This window comes from Sebastes fasciatus, chromosome 13 (assembly GCF_043250625.1).
Source record: "Sebastes fasciatus isolate fSebFas1 chromosome 13, fSebFas1.pri, whole genome shotgun sequence".
NCBI lineage: Eukaryota > Metazoa > Chordata > Actinopteri > Perciformes > Sebastidae > Sebastes > Sebastes fasciatus.
The window spans coordinates 27,230,750-27,252,892 of NC_133807.1; the positions used below are offsets into that span (position 1 = coordinate 27,230,750).

Genomic DNA, 22,143 nt, shown 5'->3' on the forward strand with positions numbered 1-22,143 from the left:
GAACATGTGGTGGTGGCAGTGGTTGTGGTGTTGGGGGGGGGACATGAAAGGAACTCTACAGTGTGTTAACACCCAAAAAAACCTCTGTACATGTTTGTTTTGGGTTTCAAACAATAGTTTCAACATGAATTTAAGGGGACCTGCTTCCGGAGGTTTGCCTCAAGGTGACACAGAACAGGAGCTGAAGTGTTTTCACAGGGGCGGATAGGCTGAAACGTCAAAGCTCTCCAACGTTACAGTCAGAGCAACTTGTTAATGAAGCTGTCATTAAAATAATGCAGGCAAAAATCGATATAAAAGTAGGGAAAAGTAGGTTCTGTTGGGTTTATTTATAGCTTCAGAGACCTAGGTGACGATTGTTAGAGAGTGCAATGGAGGCGAAATACTTAAATAAAAAAAATTAAAATCTCCACCACTCCACCAGTAGAATTATTATTATTATTATTATGATTAAGTGGGTTTAATTTTTTATATAATGTTATGAATTTTATGTATTTTTTTATCTTATTTTTTATTTTATTTTATCTTTTATAATGTGTTTCTCAATGCTTTTAATGGTTTATGTAAAGCCCTTTGAGTTGCCTTGTTTCTGAAATGTGCTATATAAATAAGCCTTACCTTGACTTACATTTGCATGAATAATACCTACAATATTTTCTTGTTTAAGTGCAGTATAGCGGCTCTATTCTTATGACAAGCAATAAACGAAATGTCAAAGTCGGTTGTTTTTTTGGGGGGGGGGGGGACAGGCAGGGAAATGTTGGCCACAGGAGAAATTACTACAACATACACAAAACCTATGAAGGTTTCAACAACGTTTCAACTAATTTGTAACACCTGAGCTGTATTCCATACATTTACACTTCCCCTTTTTGTCCCGGTTTTAGCAGATTTCCACACTTAAACACTTTGCGGCGTAATACCACTAAGTCTCCGGCTTTGCTGTTGGGACCTTCATGGGATTTAGCGCTGCGGTTGAGTCCCATAACCTGATATCATATGTTTTATGCTGGTGCTGACTGGTGCCAGCGTGCTCTGCATATAGGAGAGGGTGGCAATTTAAAGAAACTCTTCTATGAAATATAAAAGTTTTATAGATGGTGATCTCTCCTTTGTTCTTCCAATGAGGACCTCCACCTGTTTCTGATGATGTGAGCCAGAGCCTGTCCCTTTCAAGAGGCTGATCCCTCCTGATCTCTTTGATGTAACCTGACCTAACAGTTCCAACTAGCAGGATTTGATGATCACGGATGGACCCTCGACAACAGCATGTGCAAATCAAAACTAACAGGCACGGGGGAGACGGACGATGGGGGACGTGTGAGCGGGCGGCGCAGACAGAAAGAGAGAGAGAGAGAGCGCTCGCGGAGCTATGATGTGTCCAGGCAGGCAACGGGTCACATGATCAATGCTGCCAGCCCAGACTTAAGCAGTAAAACCTGTGGATCTGTGAGGGCACATGCAACTGATCGGAGATGAAAGACAGGCTTTGACTTTCACAGGAGGCCTGGAGTCGGGGTGGGGGCTACGGGGGCACTTCTGAGGGACTGCCATCAGAACAGCTGGGTCATTTTCAAATGACCTAATTCTAGGATTAATCCATTCGGACTTGCATGGTTAAATTTTGTGTCCACGCTACACACAGACGATGGGAGGCAAAGAAAAAAGGGAGAGAGAGAGAATTACCAGTGAAAGCCAGAACGGCTTAGCACTTTGGAGTTCAAACAAGGTGCACAGTAGAGAAGAAACCACCGTGCACCAACAGTAGCGAAGTTAACCAGTGTTTTCTGTCTCCGGCCTCACACTGTTCGGTGAATGTAACACAGAATCTGCACGTTCAGATCAGTCGAAGCGCGAGCGTCTGTGGCTCACGCTCGGGTCAGAGGACGTTTCGACACCGCCGGGGCTTCTCTTCGTGGTAGCGTGGTGTGTCAGAGGCCAGCGTCCATCTGCGAGTGATTTAAGGGTTACATTTTTGGGGATGACGTGTGATAAAACGGGGAGGTATGGGTCAAAGTGACTAGACTCAATCTGTGACAGATCCTCTCTCCTCCTGGGCCCTGCCACATGTTTTAATCTACACAAGCATCTGTTTGAAGTTCCCAATGAATACCATCAGTCCGTCTGGTGGTGACTTCATATCCATCTTACCTGGCTCAGAACACTTCGACGCCCTTTAGGCACACCGATTAACCACGGGAGAGGATGTGAAGCAGTTTTAAAGAGGACCATTTATGCCATTTGTGTTTTCAGGGGCACACTTGTACCGAAAAGCACACTCTGTTGTGATTGGTCAACCGAACCAAACTCTTCGGACTCCGCTCTAACTAGCTTTGTTTGAAGGCATTGCAAAATAGCCGCTAGGCAGGTATTATGCAAATCGGTTACTTAGTGACATCACCACGTTACTGAAGAAAAGGCGGGACTTCAAGAAAGGCGTTTCAGGCAGTTCAGGAGCAGTGTTTCTGTGGGGGAGTGTAACTCCCTTTGGCGTGGACTTTGGGCTTTGTAACTTTGCAGACCTTTTACATGCACAAAAAACTATATAACCCCCTAAAGGAAAGAGAAAAAGCACAAAAGCATAATAGGTCCTCTTTAACATGTTGTTGTGCTCAGGTGATACGTTAGCATCTTCTAAAAATGCCCCAATTTCTTCTTTCTGGCTGAGTTTCTATCAACATTTATTATCAGGGGTGTCAAACTGAACTCGGACTCCTATTTTCTATTACAATGACATTCATTAGTTCTCACAGAAACAACATCTGATATCTGAAGAAACAGGGCTCCAATATGAGCACTCCAATCTCACTGCTGAAGCTGATACTGCATCAATAAGACATCAATACGCTACCTGAGTCTGTGTTTCACTGTTGTAGACATGACAACAAGCTGAGAATAACCCCCTTAAGCTGCTCCAGAGTCAGCAGCTTGTTACTCTCATATATGTACAGGTACTTCAAACTAAACTGAATAACAATATCAGTCTGTCTCACGTGGGGAAGAATGAGCTCAATCAGAGACAAAAGTCACCATGAAGTGTCACCTCGATGAATAATCACTGTTATTCTTGTGCAATCACTGCGGGCTACGCTTTAACTTAAATGTGTCCTCAAAATGAGAGGTTGTTCGAGGGAAGCCTACCTCGACCGTAACGAGGCATTCCTGCGTTAAAAAGCTGGCGTCCCATCAGGATGCTCTGCTCGACTTAAAATATACAGTAGACCAGGAAAGTTTGGAAGAGACTGAAGTGGGAGGGAGGGAGGGAGGAGGCGAGACGAAGGGGGAGAAAGAGTGATGGTTGCTTTGATCTCTGGAGGCCCCGTCTGGATTAAAAAAAACAAAAAAACAAGTGTCCAAGTCCCTTTTTCTAAACCTTAAGAAAACATGAGAAGCTCAACTAGTCAGAACTGGAAGTGATTCTTAAAAAAAGGTATGTGAGTTGTTTTTTTTCTTGTGGAGGATGATACTCTCTAAACAACATTATATGTTTATTTCCCTTAAAAAATAATAATTTCCTCTTATTTAACCAATGTATTTTTTCCTGACCAAATATTGTTGGAGCTCTGCACAATTTTATTTTTTTTTCACCCACTTGATTTTCAGGCAAGTGTGTAACAAGATGTATATTCTCACTTCATAAATTTGTGGCGGAATGGGAAATGTAATGTAAAAGAAAGGTGAAAAACAGCTATATAATGTATCTTTAAACAGTAAATTAACTGTAAAATACTGTGAAATTAATAAAAGTTCAAACTGTATTTTTCATTAACAGTACTGTAAATTTCAGCAGCAGACAGTATAATAATGTTATTTTTACAGTAACATTAAGGCAACCCTCTGCTAGTTCTTTACTGTTATTTGACTGGGAAATTCTTAACAGTGTATTTTTCCTGACAAAATATTGTTGGAGCTCTGCAATGCACGAATTTGTTCTCAGTTTTTTTCCTCCCCACTTGATTTTCAGGCAAGTGTGTAACAAGATGCATATTCTCACTTCATAAATTTGTGGCGGAATGGGGAAATGGGCATTTCAAGGGCCAATAAAAGCCACCACATCAAATAAAACATCGTGGATCAAAAGAAACCAACTGCATGGACATTTTTTTTTTCCTCCTCTATAAATTAAAAAAAGGGGGGGTTAGTCAGTCTGCCACAGCTTGATCATCATTGCTCTGAGTCCTACCTCCAGCTCCTGCTGATTGGCTGGATGGACACACAAGGGGGGAAAGTTTGAATAAAATACAAGAGCATGGCACTGAGTGTTGTCGTTCAAGCTTGTGTGCTTGGTCCAGATAGATGGGCAGACAGTTTGTAGGTTGCACTCTTTGAAAAGTTTGATGCAGAGAGTTCAGCAGATGACTGATGATTGATCTGAGAAAACTTTTAATTTAGTTCAATTTAAGCGTTTCTCTCTCAGCTCCATCAGTAAAACGTTTTTGCATTTTTTTTTTGGAAGAAAGGACATCTAAACGCCTGGATAAGATGACACTGATCAGAGTGGTTTCATCAGCGCTGGTGCTGCTGGTCCTGATGCAGTCCGGAGCTTTTTGCGCACGGAGGTTCCGAGGTGGCCGCAACCCACAACAACAACAACCGCGACGCGCGTCTCCTCCTCCCACGTACCGGGCGGACCGGGAGGATCACCGGGCTGACACCACCGAGAGCTTCCCTCTGGATTTCACCGCCGTGGAGGAGAACATGGATAACTTCATGACACAAGTGAAGAACCTCGCTCAGTCCCTGTATCCGTGCTCTGCGCAGAAACTCGACTACGACATGAAGCTGAACTTTTTGGAGAATACATCAGTCACCTGCAACGATGGGAGTCCTGCAGGGTATGTAACTAAGAGAATACACACATGTAGGTTACAGTGTGATATGCATCATGATGGTGCATCAGTTGTGCATCAGTTCAATAATAATAAAAAAAAAATCTCTCAGCATCACAGAAGCACATTTGGAGCCTCTTGATACACCATAAAGTTCTGTTATCTTTTTTTTTTTCTTTCTGGTATCGATATTAAATTTACAGCTTTGTACTGTTAATTAAAAATACAGTTTTTTTATTAATTTCACAGTATTTTACAGTTAATTTACTGTTTAAAGATACATTATATAGCTGTTTTTCACCTTTCTTTTACATTATCTTACTGATTTGTTTTAATGCACTATTTAGTTTTTTACATACAACATTATTTTTTGCCTAGATGAATAGACTTAGCAGGTTACAGACATAGGAATAGTCACACTAAATACAATTAAAGGCACTTGTTAGGAAAAAGGCTATAGAAGACTTGTTGACACTTTTCCCAAAAATGTGTGTCTATAGCTGAGCACAGAATACAAACCAGAACAACATGTGAGTGAAGAACAGAGCTAATTCACTGATTTTACAATCATGTACAATGTACAAGCCTCACATGTGCAGATCAGGTCCCAGAATTAAAAAAATACTGCATGAAACTGTTACTGATGATACTTTAGACAGTTGATCAGCAGTAAAGTGATGTTTTTTAAGAATGCATTATAGTTCAGTTAAATCACAGAAGCACATTTGGAGCCTCTTGATTCTGTGTCTAAATCTACTTCACACATCATAAAGTTCTGTGATCTTTTTTTTCTTCTTTCTGGTATGATAATAAATAAAACTCCTGCTAAAAAAAAAAGGATGATGTTGCTGTCTGACATGAGGGAGAATCATGATAGTATTGCCCTCTTCTGGGCTGACAACATACAGCACACAGCTTATATTCTTAAAATTGTATCCTGGAACACAAAAGGTGCATTTAAGGGGCATTATCTTGGACATATGTGGGTCCTAAATGACTGTGTGTTGCCATCTACACACGTCACCATATCTCTTTATCATATCATTCCTATGGGCCTTGATTTTATCCATGTCATGTATAAACAAGCTTATATTCTTAAAATCTTATCCTGGAACACAAAAAAAAACACTTTATCTTACCCAGGGTGCATTTAAAGGGGCATTATCTTGGACATATGTGGGTCCTAAATGAAAAAAGACAGACTGTGCGTTGCCATCTACACACACGTCACCATATCTCCTTATTGGGGCCGGTTTATTGCAAATTTATTTTTCGATTCCTAACACATTTAAAGGCTGAACAAAAATTAAAAAAAAATAATAATAATTGTGGGGATTTTCAAAAGAGAGAGAAATGCCCTGCATGGGGCAGAATAATAAAGGGATGAGATAAACAGCTGCTTTGCGTCAGCGATGCGTGAAATTTGCGGATAGCCACATGGCCTATGCTTCATTTCCTTTGCTTCAAATTAGAATGCAGGATTTGCTCTGCAGAAAAAAAGTTTAGATTTAAGTTTTCAGACCCCCGCCCATCTCTCTCTCTCTCTATCTCTCTCTATCTCTCTCTGCCTGTCTCTCTCTGTCTCTCTTTTACTTGGCTACTGTAAAACGTGCTCTCAATGGCTCCTAGAAGTTTTTGGTAAAAAAAATATATTTAATCTATTGTCCATGAGGTAAAGAATGGATTTGTTTGCCATGATACCCACTGGTGTTGTTAAGCAGGAATCCATTTGGCAGTAAGAAAGCCTGCATGAGTTCTCTAAAGCAGGATAAGCCATGGCACTAAAAGCATATTAACATCAGACAGATCCACTGCCTCTTATACTGTATAATACACAAACAATCAGTCATATACTCTCTCTTTTATGGCCCCTTTGCAGGGAGTCAAATTGAGTAGGTTCAATTTATTCTTGTACAAATAATACTGATAATCGAGTAATGGCAGGTGGGGATGGATCAAATAAAAGTCAGTTGTAAAAGGTGTAATTTTTCAAATTCTACACATTATAATTGTCGTTTAAAGCCACCGCCCAAGGGCAGTGGATTTCACTTGTGTCTCAAATATTATCTGCATCACAAGAATGGCAAATATCATACCACAATGAAAGTATTGAAATTGCATGACCCTAATTTACTAGCAGGTCTAATATAGCAAAAAATATGTTGCCAGTATTATATAAAAGCTTTACTCTTAATGTTGCCCTGTTCCATATCAGGAGGCTTTGGTGACAGTCTGTGCATAAGAACTTATCTGGGACCAGTTCAGTTCTATACATGTCTCTCCATGGATTTACTATAATTCCTGTAAAAGCCCAAAGTGCCCGCTGGTGGTAGAGAGCTGTCTGTTAGAGCGGTAAAGCTCTTTAGAGACGCCGGGGACAGTTACTGACAGATGGCCGTCTCATTCACTACTGTTGTCAGTTGAGATGCTAATCCATCAGCTACTAACAGTATGTTCCAGAGAGGTATCGTTACAGTTACAGATGAGACACACAACGAGTAAAAATCATTCACTTGGAACTGTGTGATTCATCTTCTGGAGCTGCACTTGTTGGAGTGAGTGGGTTGTGCAGCTTTTTTGCCAAGACCGCCTTCACTTTGTTGTTTTGGAAGTAGTAGACTAAGTAGAGTGCACCGTCCTCGGCCTACATCATCGACTGTGGCTCGCAAAATAATAGCACAAGACGTTGACTGCAGCCAAAGTGTGATTCAGAGTCTGAGCAAACAGCTCAGAGCTGCAGCCAAGTCTGTTTTCTTTAAAGTCACTGAAGTGTTTTTGGCAATCGCTTGAGTTTAGTCATCGGTAACGTCGGGTGGATACTGATTAAATAAAAAAATAAAAATCTCTCAGCGTCACAGAAGCACATTTGGAGCCTCTTGATTCTGTGGCTAAAGTTACTTCACACACCATAAAGTTCTGTGATCTTTTTTTCTTCCTGGTATCGATATTAAATAAAAATCCTGTTAAAAAAAGGATGATGTTACGTCTGACATGATTAGCAATGTGAGAATCATGATAGTATTGCCTTCTTCTGGGCTGACAACATACAGCACACGGCTTATATTCTTAAAATCTTATCCTGGCACACACAAAAAAAACGCTTTATCTTACCCAGGGTGCATTTAAGGGGCATTATATTGGACATATGTGGGTCCTAAATGAAAAAGACAGACAGTGTGTTGCCATCTACACACGTCACCATATCTCTTTATCACATCATTCCTATGGGCCTTGATTTTATCCATGTCGTGTATAAATGATGAGCTCAGAGTGATGAGACTATGATGGTACATTACCTACTCTTGCTACAACATCTACTGGCATCCACACTACAAACAGGATAGGGGAGTTTATCTCCTGTTTCGATCACTATATCAGTTTCCTAAGTGCAAACCGTACACACAAACCTCATTGTTCTCTCCTGTGGAATTTCATTTTTGCTGTTGTCCGTCACCTTTCAGCGATAGGAATCAACAAACTAACAGGACATCCTTGTTTAGAGTAAGGTGATGATGTCGTATGTGTTTATATTTCATGCTCGGATACTGACGCTGGTAGACGGTAGAAACAGAGCGGGTATTAACTTTTCAGCGTTTATCTCATGTTTCTGAAGAGAGATGTGGAATGTGCTTGTATCTATCTGTTGTTTAGATATACTGTTATGCAGACTGTGTAAAATAAAACTTGATGAATTTGAAATCACATATATTGAAGCACTATTGACATGTATGATGTGTTGATTCGATATTCTTTGGTCTCTTGTAGGTACTACCTGAAAGAATCTCGAGGCAGCAGACGGTGGTTGATATTCTTAGAGGGTCGGTATTAATTCAACTCATTTCATTATGTTTCATTATGTTAAATAATTGTAGACAATATGTGTGATAAAGTCTTCTTTTTGTGCATCTATGTCCAGGCGGCTGGTACTGCTTCAACAAGGAGAACTGCGACAGTCGATACGAGACGATGAGGAGACTGATGAGCTCTTCCAAGTGGCCTCAAACTAAAACAGGTCAGCTAGTCTGCATAGTGCACTTACTCCACATGTGGCCTGTAGCAAATCCTGACCCCCTAACATGGTGGAAAAAAGTAGCCAGATCCCACTGTAATGTCTCAGTAATTAAAAGGATCGGATGTATCTGTCACCCCGTCATAATGTAGCTGCGGCGCAGGGCTACCTGGCGCCCGCTGCTGTAGGAGCGGAGACGCTTCCCTCTCTCATTGCAGCGTAATAACTGTAATCCATGTGGTAATGATGATGCGGAAGTGGAGGATTTGTCTGGGAGTTCCAGGGATGGCTAATGATACATGTTGATCTGTCTCTCCGCAGGCACGGGTATCCTGTCTCCGCTGCCTGAGGAAAACCCTCACTGGTGGAACGCCAACATGGTGTAAGTTGACTCATGTTTGTGTTTATTTATTGAAGCTAAATTTATAATCATAGCTGGCAACTTTAACGTTATGTCGGTTGTGCAGGTTCATCCCGTACTGCTCCAGCGATGTGTGGAGCGGCGCTACGGCCAAAACAGAGCAGAGTAAGACATTACTGAATCATCAAAACAAACATGAATCTCATTAAGAAAAGTGTTATTCTACAGTTTTACTCTCTTTGTGTTGTGTGCAGATGGCTATGCCTTCATGGGCTCCATGATTATTCAAGAGGTTGTGAAGGACCTGCTGAACAAAGGTCTGGACAACGCAAAAGTCCTCCTATTAGCAGGAAGCAGGTATGTTCATGTGTTGCTTGCGATTTGAAATTCAAAATCTTCACCGTTTCATTCATATTCCTGTATAGATATTAATATGTTTTTGTGTGCAGTGCGGGCGGCACTGGGGTACTCCTGAACGTGGACCACGTGGCGGAGCTGCTGGAGGGACTGGGGCACACTGGGATACAAGTGCGAGGCCTGTCTGATTCTGGCTGGTTCCTGGACAACAAGCAGTACCACTGCACGGACTGCGTGGACGCCATCAGCTGCGCCCCCACTGAGACCATCAAGAGAGGCATCAAGTATGGGACTTATTTTAGTACGGTGATAAGATCCAGTTGATTAGACTGTTATCAGATCATTAAATGGGGCGTTATCAGTGGTTATAAGCCTCATAGATGTGGGTCAGTAGGGCCCTGCTACACCCATCAGTAGGTTTTGTCATCTATTCAGATGGTTGACCACCCAAAGAAGGAATAAAAGAAGACAACAGCGACCTCAAGCGACCGTAGTAATTATGACAGGGGCAAAAGCAGAAGCCAGGAGTGTAGTATATCGACAGCGTGACACTCCATATGTTGTGGAGGAGAGGGGCGATGGATGGGACACAAAACATAGGACTTTCATCCAGGTTTCACTTTGCACTTTTGAAATTTAGTTATTTTAAACTTAACTAAATGGTTTTGTTGCCTAAACCTAAAGAAGCCTTTTTGTTTGTGTTCAAAAGTAACATTTCATGCAGTTTTAAGTGTTAGAACATGTTAAGTTTCGCTTTCACTTTTATAAAGGCCCCTACTGACCCACATCTATGATGCATACAGCGAACGATAACGCACATTTAATGTCCTGATAACAGTCGAATCGGGTGCCAAGATCATCAGGTTGCTAACCTAGACATCGTGTAACCTATCTGTCCTTTTCAACCTGCCCCATCAGGTACTGGGGAGGAGTGGTACCAGAGAGGTGCAGGAAAACCCATGAGGGAGAGGAGTGGAACTGTTTCTTTGGATATAGAGTCTTCCCATCAATAAAAAGTGAGTTTGAGTTTGTCTCAAAATGCACCTACTGCACACGCATGCCCAAAATCATGTCACACACATGTCTGAGTAGACATATACTATACTATATATATATATATATGCACTATAATCTTATATTAATCTTTTGCTTCCATCCTCCCTGTGCAGGCCCTGTGTTTATCGTCCAGTGGCTGTTTGATGAGGCCCAGTTAACAGTGGACAACATCCAGCTAACAGGCCAGCCTGTGCAGGAAGGCCAGTGGCGCTACATCCAAAACCTGGGCATTGAGCTGAGGAACACCCTCAAAGATGTCCCGTAAGTCCCCTTCTCTACATTTCAGGAAGAGAATTGAATCATTGCATGGATTCAGATTGGTTTATGTTGTTTTTTATTTCTATTTTCAGGGCTATGTTTGCTCCAGCGTGTCTATCACATGAAGTCATCACCAGAAAGTGAGTATGGTTTAATTTTCCCGTTTCCAGTGTGTCATTATAAGAGGACACTGTCCTTTGTGTCTGAGACTTTCCACCCGTGTGCTGACAGCGCCCTCTTGTGTTGTGTCCTAGTTACTGGATTGACGTGCAGGTTAAAGGCACCTCCTTGCCCCGAGCGCTGCACTGCTGGGACCGCAGCCTCAACGACAACAGGAACAACAAGGCTCCGCCCAAAGGCTGCCCCATGCATCTGATCGACAGCTGCCCGTGGCCGCACTGCAACCCCACCTGCCCCACCATCCGAGACCAGTTCACGGGACAGGAGATGAACGTCATTCAGTTCCTCATGCACATGGGCTTCGACGTGCAGAAGATGGCTCAGCAACAGGGCATGGACCCCAGCAAGCTACTGGGCATGCTCAGCAGCGGCAGCTAAAAGGGACACGCATGCACACACAGTATCTCCAAGCTAAGCCCGAGCAGGGAAGGGCTGGTCTCTCTGGCCGGTCTCTCCCATGCCTGATACCTCCAACTCCAACCTTCACAACCCATTCTACCTATAGTCAGCTCCCCTCTGACCTCCTGTTTACTTTAGTACGAGCTTCAGTCAAACACAGGGGCTTCGATTTGTCCCACAATCCTTTTCCTCGCAACTGGCGACAAGTACGGGGGGCAACACGACAAGGCACAACGCTCTGCTACTCTCCATTTAAATTATCTTTTGCTTTGTAAAAGACAAGAATATCACGAATGTAATCCAGTTTTAAGGATGCTCATTGATGTTTTTTATATTATTTTCATCCTTCCATATAGATTATATTTAGTCATTGTTTAAACACACCACAATGACGTAAGGATGCTGTCTTTAAGTAGTCACTATAGAGTATATAAGGGTATCATTTTGTTCAAACTGTTTTTCATCACACAAAAACCAGCATCAAAGCAGAAACAGGGACAAGGTGAGAAAGGCACTGGATCAGAATGGAAATTATGTATTTATCTCTAAAATAATCTCAAGAACGATAGAGACAACTGACACCAATACTCTTCTAATCCACTGGTTCCCAACTTCCCAACCAACTCCCACTAGGGGTCGCCAAAGTTTCACGGAGGGTCACAAGACCTTCTTGATTTTAAGGGGTGTAAGACAACTTTTTAAAACAACATACAGTTGGCCTATATCTCAGCATTTCATTAATTTCTTTGAAGAAAATTAAATATTTTTTTTTACTTTTAAAGTTTGTAATATTATTTAAAATATATACAGGATAAGGGCACGTTGAAGACCTGAACTCAAGCTATATTTCCAGAACATTCCCTCTCTGCTAAACAGCCTCGTCCTGCATTAGAAACGTACGCAGTTAAAACAACCAAAGAGCTAACAGAACAATGGCCAAACATCAGGGAGAAGAAAGCACTGAATTCGTCAAAAAAAGAAGCCTATTAAGTATGAATGATTGTTAAAAAAAATACATAATACAGACAGAGAATTGTATTAAAAGTTCCTAAAAATAACTCATCTCTGATGCAATATTCACAGGAAATCATCCAAATTGCTCGTTTTACGCAATCTTCCTACAGTTATTGTGTTCACTATTTGGATTAATTGTACAGTTTATCAGCTGTTATTGTTATGCATTGATGAAATATCCATAAAATATGTCACTTTGTCAGTTTATTCAATGATAGAAAAAGGGATCCCTTAAGAGAAAAGGTTGGGAACCAGTACAGCTCGTGGTATAAGACCAGGTTGGATTAACACATAGTTAAGTTACTGAAAATAAAAGCTGCAAACAGACAAATATCAGATGTTATGTAAGGGATAATGTGCAGCGGGCCGGTCATTATTGTGAAATAAACCCCGACAGCGCAATGCGGCACCCCGACACAAAGCGTGAAACCTGAAGGTTTTTTTTTCACAACAATGACCGGCTAGCTGTACATTATCCCGCTTAATACATGGCTACTTACTTAAGAAATCAATAATTTGATGGAAAACTGGTCCTCCAGAGTCCGAGATCAGAACTGCTTCCATAGCAACGGTCTGTTATACAGAAATAACAGACCGTAGAACGCCGTGATTGACCAATCAGAATTGAGTATTCAACAAAGCCGTGTAATAATCCTTGGTAATGTAAGTAGCCAAAAAGACATAGTCAAAAAGAACAAAAGAAAGACGGTGCTCCACACTTACATTACTGTTGTGATTATCATGGGTTAAGAGAAAAGATTAAGGTAACTCATACCTAACAGTGTTGAAATCTAAATGGCATATTTCCAGTTTGGACAGCTGTGTGAAGACGCCACGATTTAGTCGTTTGCTGAAGCTGATTGTGGTGCTAAAGTGGACCTAGAAACACTTAAACTGTCTATCAGTAGCTGTACATACTGTACACCACAGTGCCATTACATCTAGCCTATACCTCTACATCATCACAAGACGACTGTTCAACCCCGAATCACCGGGTACACATTCATGTTAGGTCAGCAATCCTCAGATCAATGCAATGAACATTTAAAGGGAGACAAATATCGTGTATTGTATATTTTTTTTGAGTATTTGTATAGGTTCTTTCAAGTGTTCACTATTGTAACTCCCTTCTTATATTTCATAATAGAGATCACTTTTTAATATAATGACAATGCTGTACGTAATGATGTCTTTATAAATGATGTTTTTTTAAAGGACCTCTATTTCGCATCACACCAGAGAAGGAAAGGTATTATTATTACTAATTGTAATTTTATTCTGTAACATATTTTTTAAACAGAAAAAAAACTCAAGCTACATTGGTAATTTACATATTTATTTTGTTATGTAAATCGTATTTATAAGTGCTATTTTCACAGAGAAGTGATTCTTTGTAAATTGTAAATACATTGCTGTTTTTTCTCTTTTGTGTTGATTGCATGTCTTTGTATCAGACCTAAAAGAAAAGACACATTACATATACTACAAGGTTAATATTGCTGTGCAGTCTTGTTGTTATTATTATTGCTACTATTAATAGTAGTGGAATAGGTTTCAGTAGTATTTGCACGATTCTCGAGGGCTGTCCTCAACCGAAGAAATTATTAGTAGAGTAACACTCATTCGATTATGTCGACTAATCGATTACTTGATTTAGTTAAAACTGAGTTTCTCCACAAAGAATCACACAAAAGCACCACTTTAAATCTTGTGTTTACCAGACATGTGCTCATAAGTTTCTTGGAAATAAGTCAATCAGCATGAAAAAGCATAAAAAAGCATAAAAAATGACTTATAGACTAAAGAAATCTTAGTCAACTAAGACCAAAACAACCGAATACTCGACTAAAAGGGGGCAGCCCTACAATTTTCATTCCCATTTTACACTCACCGCACTAAAACCTTTAGCAGGAGGTAAGGTCAACAGCTCCCTCAGGCTGCCAATGCAGTTTGTCACCATTTTGACATATCTGATAATAGATATGAGGCTTAGTGTACACACACTGTCAGTCTAAGGCTTTTCAACACCTTATATTTTAGCAGCTTTTGTTAAATCTCAAGAAATTTATGGAGTCAATCTCCAAAAACAGGAAAATATTTCATTAAGTGAGAGAAATGTTGGTGTTTTTATTTGATTGAAAGTGACCCATAACTAATAGGAAATGCCCTGACGACTTATTTTGTTTGGTGTGCGCACTGTTTTTATGATAAATGGACTGCAGTTGTTTATCCAATGTGCTTTACAATTTGCCTTTCAATTCACACATACACTCACACGTCGATGTAGGGCGCTGGCCTAACTGTCGACAGGTTCGGTTTCTTGCTCAAGGACGTCTCGACGTGTGGTCAGGAGGAGCCGCTAAACCCTGTGATTAGTGCTCGACCCGCTCTACCTGCTGAGCCACCACAGCCTCTGATTTTGTTGCAGATCTAAGTATGTCACATTCTTAGATTGGGCCACTTCAATGTGCCAAACACAGGGCTAAAAGGTCATTTTCCGCTAGAGCACACTGACTGATTTGCAGCCTCTAATAGTGCAAACAGTTTAACGTTGTGACAATACTGTGTCTTTCTTCAGAGTCAAAATGGACACAGACATACAGCAAGCACATAGTCAACTTAGAACAGGTGTAATTATGATGTCAAATCTATTGGAAAATCAATCCATAGCCAATTTCCAAGTGCCACACTTCATTCACTATAATCACACAGAAACAAAATACACAAATATATCTTAAACAAAGACAAACAAAAACAAAGACAGAAGTAAAAAAAGTACAAGTACTGCATCCATCAAGGGTTATAAATTCAATCATGACAAATTCAGCTCTTCATTTAGGCCAAAGGGCTCAACTGTGTTGAGTGTGAATCCAATATGCCTCTCTGCAGAGCAGCAACTTGATAATGTCAGCACCTCTAAGAGAGGCGGGGTCTGGGGGTCCTCCACCATAAAAAATGAGGGTAATGTTTCCTGCATTCTGGTGACTTTAAAAGAGTGAAAATAACAAAATAATAAGTACACTGCAACAGCATTCGTATGTTAAACTTTTGATTTTACCTTTAACTCCCAGGAAAGAAAACTGAATAATTTGTGTGAATCTCTAGTAAAAACTAATATTAATCCGTTTTTATTCATTTATGCTCCTGCTTGAGTATTTCTTTCTCTTAGTACCGTGCCACGGTGGCTTTTTGCTGCATCGAGCAAAGCCCAACTTTGGGCACTACACATTGTGGCGAGCGCAGCTTAAACATGAGCTCAAACTGCGTTGTGTAAGGAGCATAGACTGCTCTCCTCCGCCGGGAAACGACAGTTGGTGTAGCTCTATTGTCATCCGGGTTGAAAACAGTTGGGATGTATGCACGCTGTTCAGTTCCAGAAACAGGTTGAGATAGCAAAAAGGAAAAAAAAGTGTGAAAATTTGCCAGAAATCGGGCGAAATACGGGAGAATTGTGACCCCAGGAGGAAAGCGGGAGACAGCAATGAAAAACAGGAGGGTTGGCAAGTATGCATGACAGGCAGGGCTCTGAACAAGTAGGAAGTATTTTTCTTTTTCTGTTATCCAGCCCCTTTAAAAGACAGAGTCAACATACTCATCAATTTGGTTTTTGAAATTGTCATCTTCCCTTGTCCAATCTGAATCCCACCATACTCACATACAGCAAATTAGTGGAAAAGAATTTATCTGGAATATACCAGGCTTCACATCCTGTAAAAAAATTTTTCACCTTGCACACTGTAACTCAAAATCACAGCGTACTAATATCACAGGTTAAAGTATTTTAAGTAACTACTAATTTATTTCCACTTCCCTCTAACATGCATCACTCACTCGTGCATAATCATGCCTCTGGACCTGTCTGTAATTTCTGCCTCTAATGGGAGTCTTAGCCTCCCCTCCCTGTCATTACACTGCGTATAAATGCCAGTTTCTGACTGAGGGTGCTCTGACTCAGCCTCTCTGGGTGCTCCCTAGAAATACGACTCCCAAACTGCCTGCCACATGCAGCCTCCCACCCCACTGTGGAATATAGAACCCCTATTTATAGAGCTGGCGAGGCCTGTAAGCCTGGGCTCGGCAACAAACTTTCATTTAAACAACCAACCCCTTGCAATCCACCGAGTGCACACACACACACGGGAGGGAGAGGGTGTGTGTTTATGTGAGCGAGAAAGAGTGGGAGACCTAATCCAAGAGGCAAAAGGAGACAGAAACAGCAAGACAAAGAGCGAGAGACAGAGCCAACGGTTTGAGTGATTTTGACGGGCAGCTAAGGGCCTACAGTGAAGAAATTACAAGGACCGAGTCGCTGAGTAATGGAAGTTGACTGACGGGACAACAAACTAGTCCACCTGTTCGGCACTGGGGGCTATTGTTGGAAGATTGATCACTGGATGTGACTTTTAGAGGACCTTACTCCACTTTGAACTTTTGATACACTGGACAACTTGGTGATTGAAGAGAGCAAGCAAGAGAAAAGCGAGATTTCGGAGGACATACGCTACAGCTTTGAGTAAGACCAGGAGCAAATTCTTAACCTCTAAAACATTTTAAAACACAATAAAAACAACGGATACCAGCGTAATATGATTTACAGAAATTATATTCTGTGTTTTCTAGACTGTGCAGCCAAGTAGAGATATTACTTTAAACAAAGAATCTACAAAGAGTCTAAATAAATATCCTTTACTATTACAAGCTACTGTAAAGTCTACATAACAGTGTATAAATGTGACTTGATCTTTAGCGCACTGTAATTACAAAGCAAACTAAAGGAAGAATTATAGACATTTGTAATTAGGGACCAGCTATAAAAAGGCAACCAAGGAAAGGGTGAGGTCTGTGAGTCGGCCACAAGGACACCGAAACAGAGAACAGGACGTCACCAAGAAAAACAGCTGCTCCTGGGAGACAACCCGCACCATGGATTCTCATGGAGGACACTACCTCAACAAAGACGCTGTGCTGTCACCTTTAGGTGCAGCCCGAATGTGCCAGATGTTACTCGGCTGCACCATAATGGCCCTTGTGTCCCACGGAGCGGGCTACAGCGCCTCCTACGGGATCTTCTGCATGTTCGTGTGGTGCTTCTGCTTCGCGGTCACGCTGGTTGTGTTCACCTTGGACATCACGCGGCTCCACACGTGCATGCCCATTTCCTGGGATAACTTCACCGTGGCCTTCGCCATGCTGGCGACGCTCATGTACATCACAGCCTCCGTGGTCTACCCGGTTTACTTCCTCCAGACAGAGTGCCCCGACGAGTACTGTGAAGCCCAAATCTACCAGATCGCTGTCACCGTCTGCTCCAGCGTCTGCTGCTTCCCCTACGGCGCTGAGGTGTTCCTCACTCGAGCCAAGCCGGGGGCCGTGGTGGGCTACATGGCAACTGTGTCCGGTCTACTCAAGGTGGTCCAGGGTTTTGTGGCCTGCATTATTTTCGGGGCCCTGGCCAATGACAGCGAGTACACCCTCTACATTGCAACCCAGTACTGCGTGGTGGTGTACAGCCTGTGCTTCTCCGTCACCGTGGTAGTGGTCGTACTGACAGTTTCCGGTAGGACCTCTGCCCTGCGGTTCCCCTTCGATCGCTTCGTGGTTGTCTACACCTTCTTCGCTGTGATCCTCTACCTCAGTACCGCACTGATCTGGCCCATCTTCAGCTTTGACAGAAAGTACGGCGCCACTACTCGCCCCGAGGGCTGCCCACGTGGAGAATGTCCCTGGGACAGCAAGCTGGTGGTGGCCGTGTTCACCAACGTCAACATGATCCTATATTTTGTAGACCTTGTTTACTCCCAGAGGATTCGCTTTGTCTCCAGCTCGGCTGTCTGAAAAACTCTCCTTCCCTAAAGACTGTTTGTTTAGACTCAAAGACAAATAAAGAAACACATCATGCTCTCCACAGTCAGGATCCATAGATTCATGGCGTCGTATCTATGTGTGGCATTTTCTATTATCAGTATTCATCTAGACTGTCAGACAGTATTACCCCTTTCTAAAAGGCTTTAGTTCTGCCGTGACCTACCAGGGAGAGACCGCCAGGTGCGCCGGTGAGCTGATCTCAGCAACTTTGCCACAGAGGACCCTGGGAAATACGTCCACCTCAGCACCAAACACATCCCTCTGCTCCAGATTCCTTTGGTGGTCGCAAACAGGATGGACCTATGGGACTGTGGGATTTAGAATAGCAAAACAGTGTTATGTCATTTAGAGTACAGAGGCTGAACACTTTATTTATGTATTAATATATGTATTAAAATGTATGTAAACAGTTAAATGGATGATGTATCTCATAGAGATGAATGGCATATGTTAAGTCTACAGTATGCACTGAACATAGCTTTTGGTTTCTGCTTTCTGGACATTTTGTTGTATTTGTTTTGCAGATTTTGTCCTCATATATGTTATGCCAAAAGTTGAAGTTCATCAGGCTTTTCCTGTCATCCACTGAATGTTAAATGTATCTGATACATGAATTTTTGAAGGCAAACAGTATAAAATTGTATTTTATTTAGAATAAGCACAACTATATAGTATAATATCTATTCTTTTGCTATATTTCTGATATGTTCCATGTTTAATAAAATATCAAAATGTTGGTCTTTTTGATTTCTGTATCCTTTACGTTAGGTCTTAATTGATATGTGAACCTTCACTCTCAACTTTCAGAAGACAGCGGACTCCTCTATTACACAGTGACATCATAAATCTCATTTGTATATTGGCAAAGGTTCAAATCAAAATTGAAATTGGTGGTTATGTTGATTGCTAAAGTACGTTTGATTCATAGCCTGATTAAATCAAATTAACATATTTCAATATTTGATAGTGCACTACAGTCATTTATATATCTGATAAATTACATGTTGTCTGTACAGTGTTAGAAAACAGTTTCCTGAAAAGGATATTTGATGGATTCCCGAGCTTCCACATCAAACTGGTGAGATATATAGCAGTTTAAAGGCTTACTTATCAATGTCAAGTATTCCATCTGTCTACTTCATACACTATTTAAATGTTCTTTGTATTATGTTTTATGATGACCCTGATGAAGGCTGCAAGCCAAAACGCGTTGGTCTAATCCAAAGATTTTCAAAGTGGGGTGCCGCCACGGGGGCTCTGCGTCTGCCACGAAGCTGCTCATAAAATTTAGCGAGTGCTAACTCACAAAAATGAACATGTTTTTGAAAGACCTGACGAGTGTTAAATATGTTATAGCTAACGCATCACACATACACGTGTATTCCATTACTTGAAAAATAAAACTTTTGGCTTTATTTGGATTCCCTTCTGTGGGCCTCTACATGTGGAAAGCAACAAAACACTACTACATATATTAAAATAAGTCAAAATGTTAGCCTACATCATTACAACAGACACACATTATGTTAAGTGTTCTCATTAATATGTTAGAATCTGTGTACTTCAGATAATGGTGTCACTAAAGCAAAGGATAAATAAATAAGTGCAGTAGCTGTTGTTGAATGTTGTTAACTTACACTGACAAACAATGCTCTTAATGGAAAACAGAAATATTGAATCTAATGGAATTATTAAAGATTTGAAAAACAAATGTAATTGTTATTGCATTAATAAAAGTAAGGAAATGTATTAAAAAGTTTTATTTTATTTTAGGGCTGTCAAAGTTAACAATAATAACGTGTTAATGCAAATTCATTTTAACGCCACTAAATTCTTTAACACATTAATGCAACTTGTGATTTTTACGTTGTATCAGGCTCAGTTTTAAAGCTAGAGTGAAGATACCTTAATATGAAACTAGAAAACCTGATGAATCCATTGGTACCAACCATACCATACCAGCTTGTGAAGGAGGCTAAATAACGCTCTAAATTTACACTAAATTTTGGTGATGAAAAACTGGCATGGCCATTTTCAAAGGGATCCCTTGACCTCTGACCTCAAGATATGTGAATGTAAATGGGTTCTATGGGTACCCACGAGTCTCCCCTTTACAGACATGCCCACTTTATGATAATCACATGCAGTTTGGGGCAAGTCATAGTCAAGTCAGCACACTGACACACTGACAGCTGTTGTTGCCTGTTGGGCTGCAGTTTGCCATGTTATGATTTGAGCATATTTTTTATCCTTAATGCAGTACCTGTGAGGGTTTCTGGACAATATCTGTCATTGTTTTATGTTGGTAATTGATTTCCAGTAATACATATACACATACATTTGCATAAAGCAGCATATTTGCCCTCTCCCATGTTGATAAGAGTATTAAATACTTGACAAATCTCCATTTAAGCTACATTTTGATGAGAAAAATTTGCGATTAATCACGATTAAATATTTTAATAGATTGACAGCCTTATTTTATGTATTTATCTTTTTATCATTTGTCATGGTATTGTCAATCTTGCAAAAGGAGGGCCCCGGACATAAGCTGATGCTATTTGGAGAGCCTTGGCATGGAAAAGTTTGGAGGTGTTCCCAAACTTTTCCATGCCAATAATATGTCAATATTTCTGTTTTTCCATTATAAGCATTGTTTATCAGTTTAGTTTAAAAAAAGTGTCCATTTTTGTGAGTTAGCACTAAGCTAGCTAGATGCTAGCAATTAAGCCCCCTGGTGACAAGCACTGGAATCTAACTGTACAGGTGTTGCAGGAGATGCTGAAGATAAAAAAAAGCACCAAAACATTAGTCCTACTTACTCCAGGCTGTTTAACTAGGGTGAAGTTTGTCTTTCTGGGTCAGGCTACCTTGTCTCCGTTCCCATAAAAATAGTCTCCACCACCACCATGCCTTCCAAGCTTTCCTCTAGTAGATGATGATAGTACAGCATCCTGCTGTCAATTAGTGATGTGTCGGTTGCGAACGAGTTGGCTCTTCCAGCCGGCTCTTTTAAGTGAACGATAAGAGCCGGCCCCGTCCGAGAGCTGTTTTTTTATTTTTTACTATTAATCCAAAGCAGAATGATAGGACAATTTTCTCTGCGCCACGGACAGATTATAATGCATACAGTGCACTTTCATAGACTAAGCTACTGGAGTTACCCAGCACTATACTCATTTTTAACAGTCTCTTCTGCACCATATTGACTTTTTTAATAGTCCTGTATCACAGCCGTTACCCTGCACTATATTCAGTTTTAACAGTTATCTTCATCTCCTTGTATTTTTATATCTATTATATTTTTTAGTACTTTGTACTTTGCACTACTAACTTTTTTTACTGCCTTTTTACTAACATGTTTTGCACTGTGGAACTGTGATGCTGGAAACTTGAATTTCCCTCGGGATCAATAAAGTTACTATCTATCTATCTATCTATCTATCTATCTATCTATCTATCTATCTATCTATCTATCGATCGATCTATCAATCTATCGATCTATCTATCTATCTACTCCATGCACTGACTGTGACTAAATGTTGTGTTAATGATGTCCGTGCGACCAATCAGGTGATGACAGATAAGGATCATACCATCAAGCAGGGAGGGGCGTGGGATCGCGGCGCGCTGACGGTCTACAGGTACAGAGCAGGAGGAAGAGGAGGAGAGAAAGAGAGAGGAGTGCGGTGCGTGAATAGCAGACAAGATGAGTGATAGTCGGAAACGAAGCAGCATGTAAAATTATGGTATTCTGGAAATTATAAGGTTTAGTGTAATTATATTGAATAATTTAAGTGATATATCTGCACACA

General features: G+C 40.9%; 2 protein-coding genes and 1 long non-coding RNA gene across 4 annotated transcripts in view; 2 read left to right on the forward strand and 1 right to left on the reverse strand.

Moving 5' to 3' along the window:
- Window positions 1–21,286, reverse strand: part of LOC141781086 (uncharacterized) — a 61,759-nt gene extending 40,473 nt beyond the window's left edge. For both annotated transcript variants that reach the window (XR_012596766.1, XR_012596767.1), the window contains exons 1-2: window positions 21,151–21,286; window positions 18,492–18,628 (exon numbers count right to left, since the gene is read on the reverse strand). This is a non-coding gene — a long non-coding RNA (uncharacterized LOC141781086). The remainder of the gene's footprint in view (window positions 1–18,491; window positions 18,629–21,150) is intronic.
- Window positions 4,264–12,942, forward strand: notum1a (notum, palmitoleoyl-protein carboxylesterase a). Its single transcript, XM_074656603.1, has 11 exons — window positions 4,264–4,835; window positions 8,595–8,647; window positions 8,746–8,841; window positions 9,160–9,220; window positions 9,306–9,364; window positions 9,454–9,556; window positions 9,649–9,840; window positions 10,475–10,572; window positions 10,726–10,873; window positions 10,963–11,010; window positions 11,125–12,942. The coding sequence occupies exons 1-11, from the start codon at window positions 4,483–4,485 to the stop codon at window positions 11,426–11,428; spliced, it is 1,515 nt and encodes a 504-aa protein (XP_074512704.1). The 5' UTR covers window positions 4,264–4,482; the 3' UTR covers window positions 11,429–12,942.
- myadml2 (myeloid associated differentiation marker like 2) lies at window positions 16,572–18,524 on the forward strand. Its single transcript, XM_074656604.1, has one exon. It carries the CDS (start codon window positions 17,387–17,389, stop codon window positions 18,296–18,298), a length of 912 nt encoding a protein of 303 aa, XP_074512705.1. The 5' UTR covers window positions 16,572–17,386; the 3' UTR covers window positions 18,299–18,524.
- Window positions 21,287–22,143: the final 857 nt, after the last annotated feature.

What these genes read in the sequence shown, in the direction of transcription:
- myadml2 (XM_074656604.1), top strand. Translation starts at nt 17,387, where the DNA reads ATGGATTCTCATGGAGGACACTACCTCAACAAAGACGCTGTGCTGTCA.
- notum1a (XM_074656603.1), top strand. Translation starts at nt 4,483, where the DNA reads ATGACACTGATCAGAGTGGTTTCATCAGCGCTGGTGCTGCTGGTCCTG. An exon ending in TGGTGGAACGCCAACATGGT is followed by an intron (nt 9,221 to 9,305) that starts GTAAGTTGACTC and finishes TCGGTTGTGCAG; the next exon opens with GTTCATCCCGTACTGCTCCA. An exon ending in TACGGCCAAAACAGAGCAGA is followed by an intron (nt 9,365 to 9,453) that starts GTAAGACATTAC and finishes TGTTGTGTGCAG; the next exon opens with ATGGCTATGCCTTCATGGGC.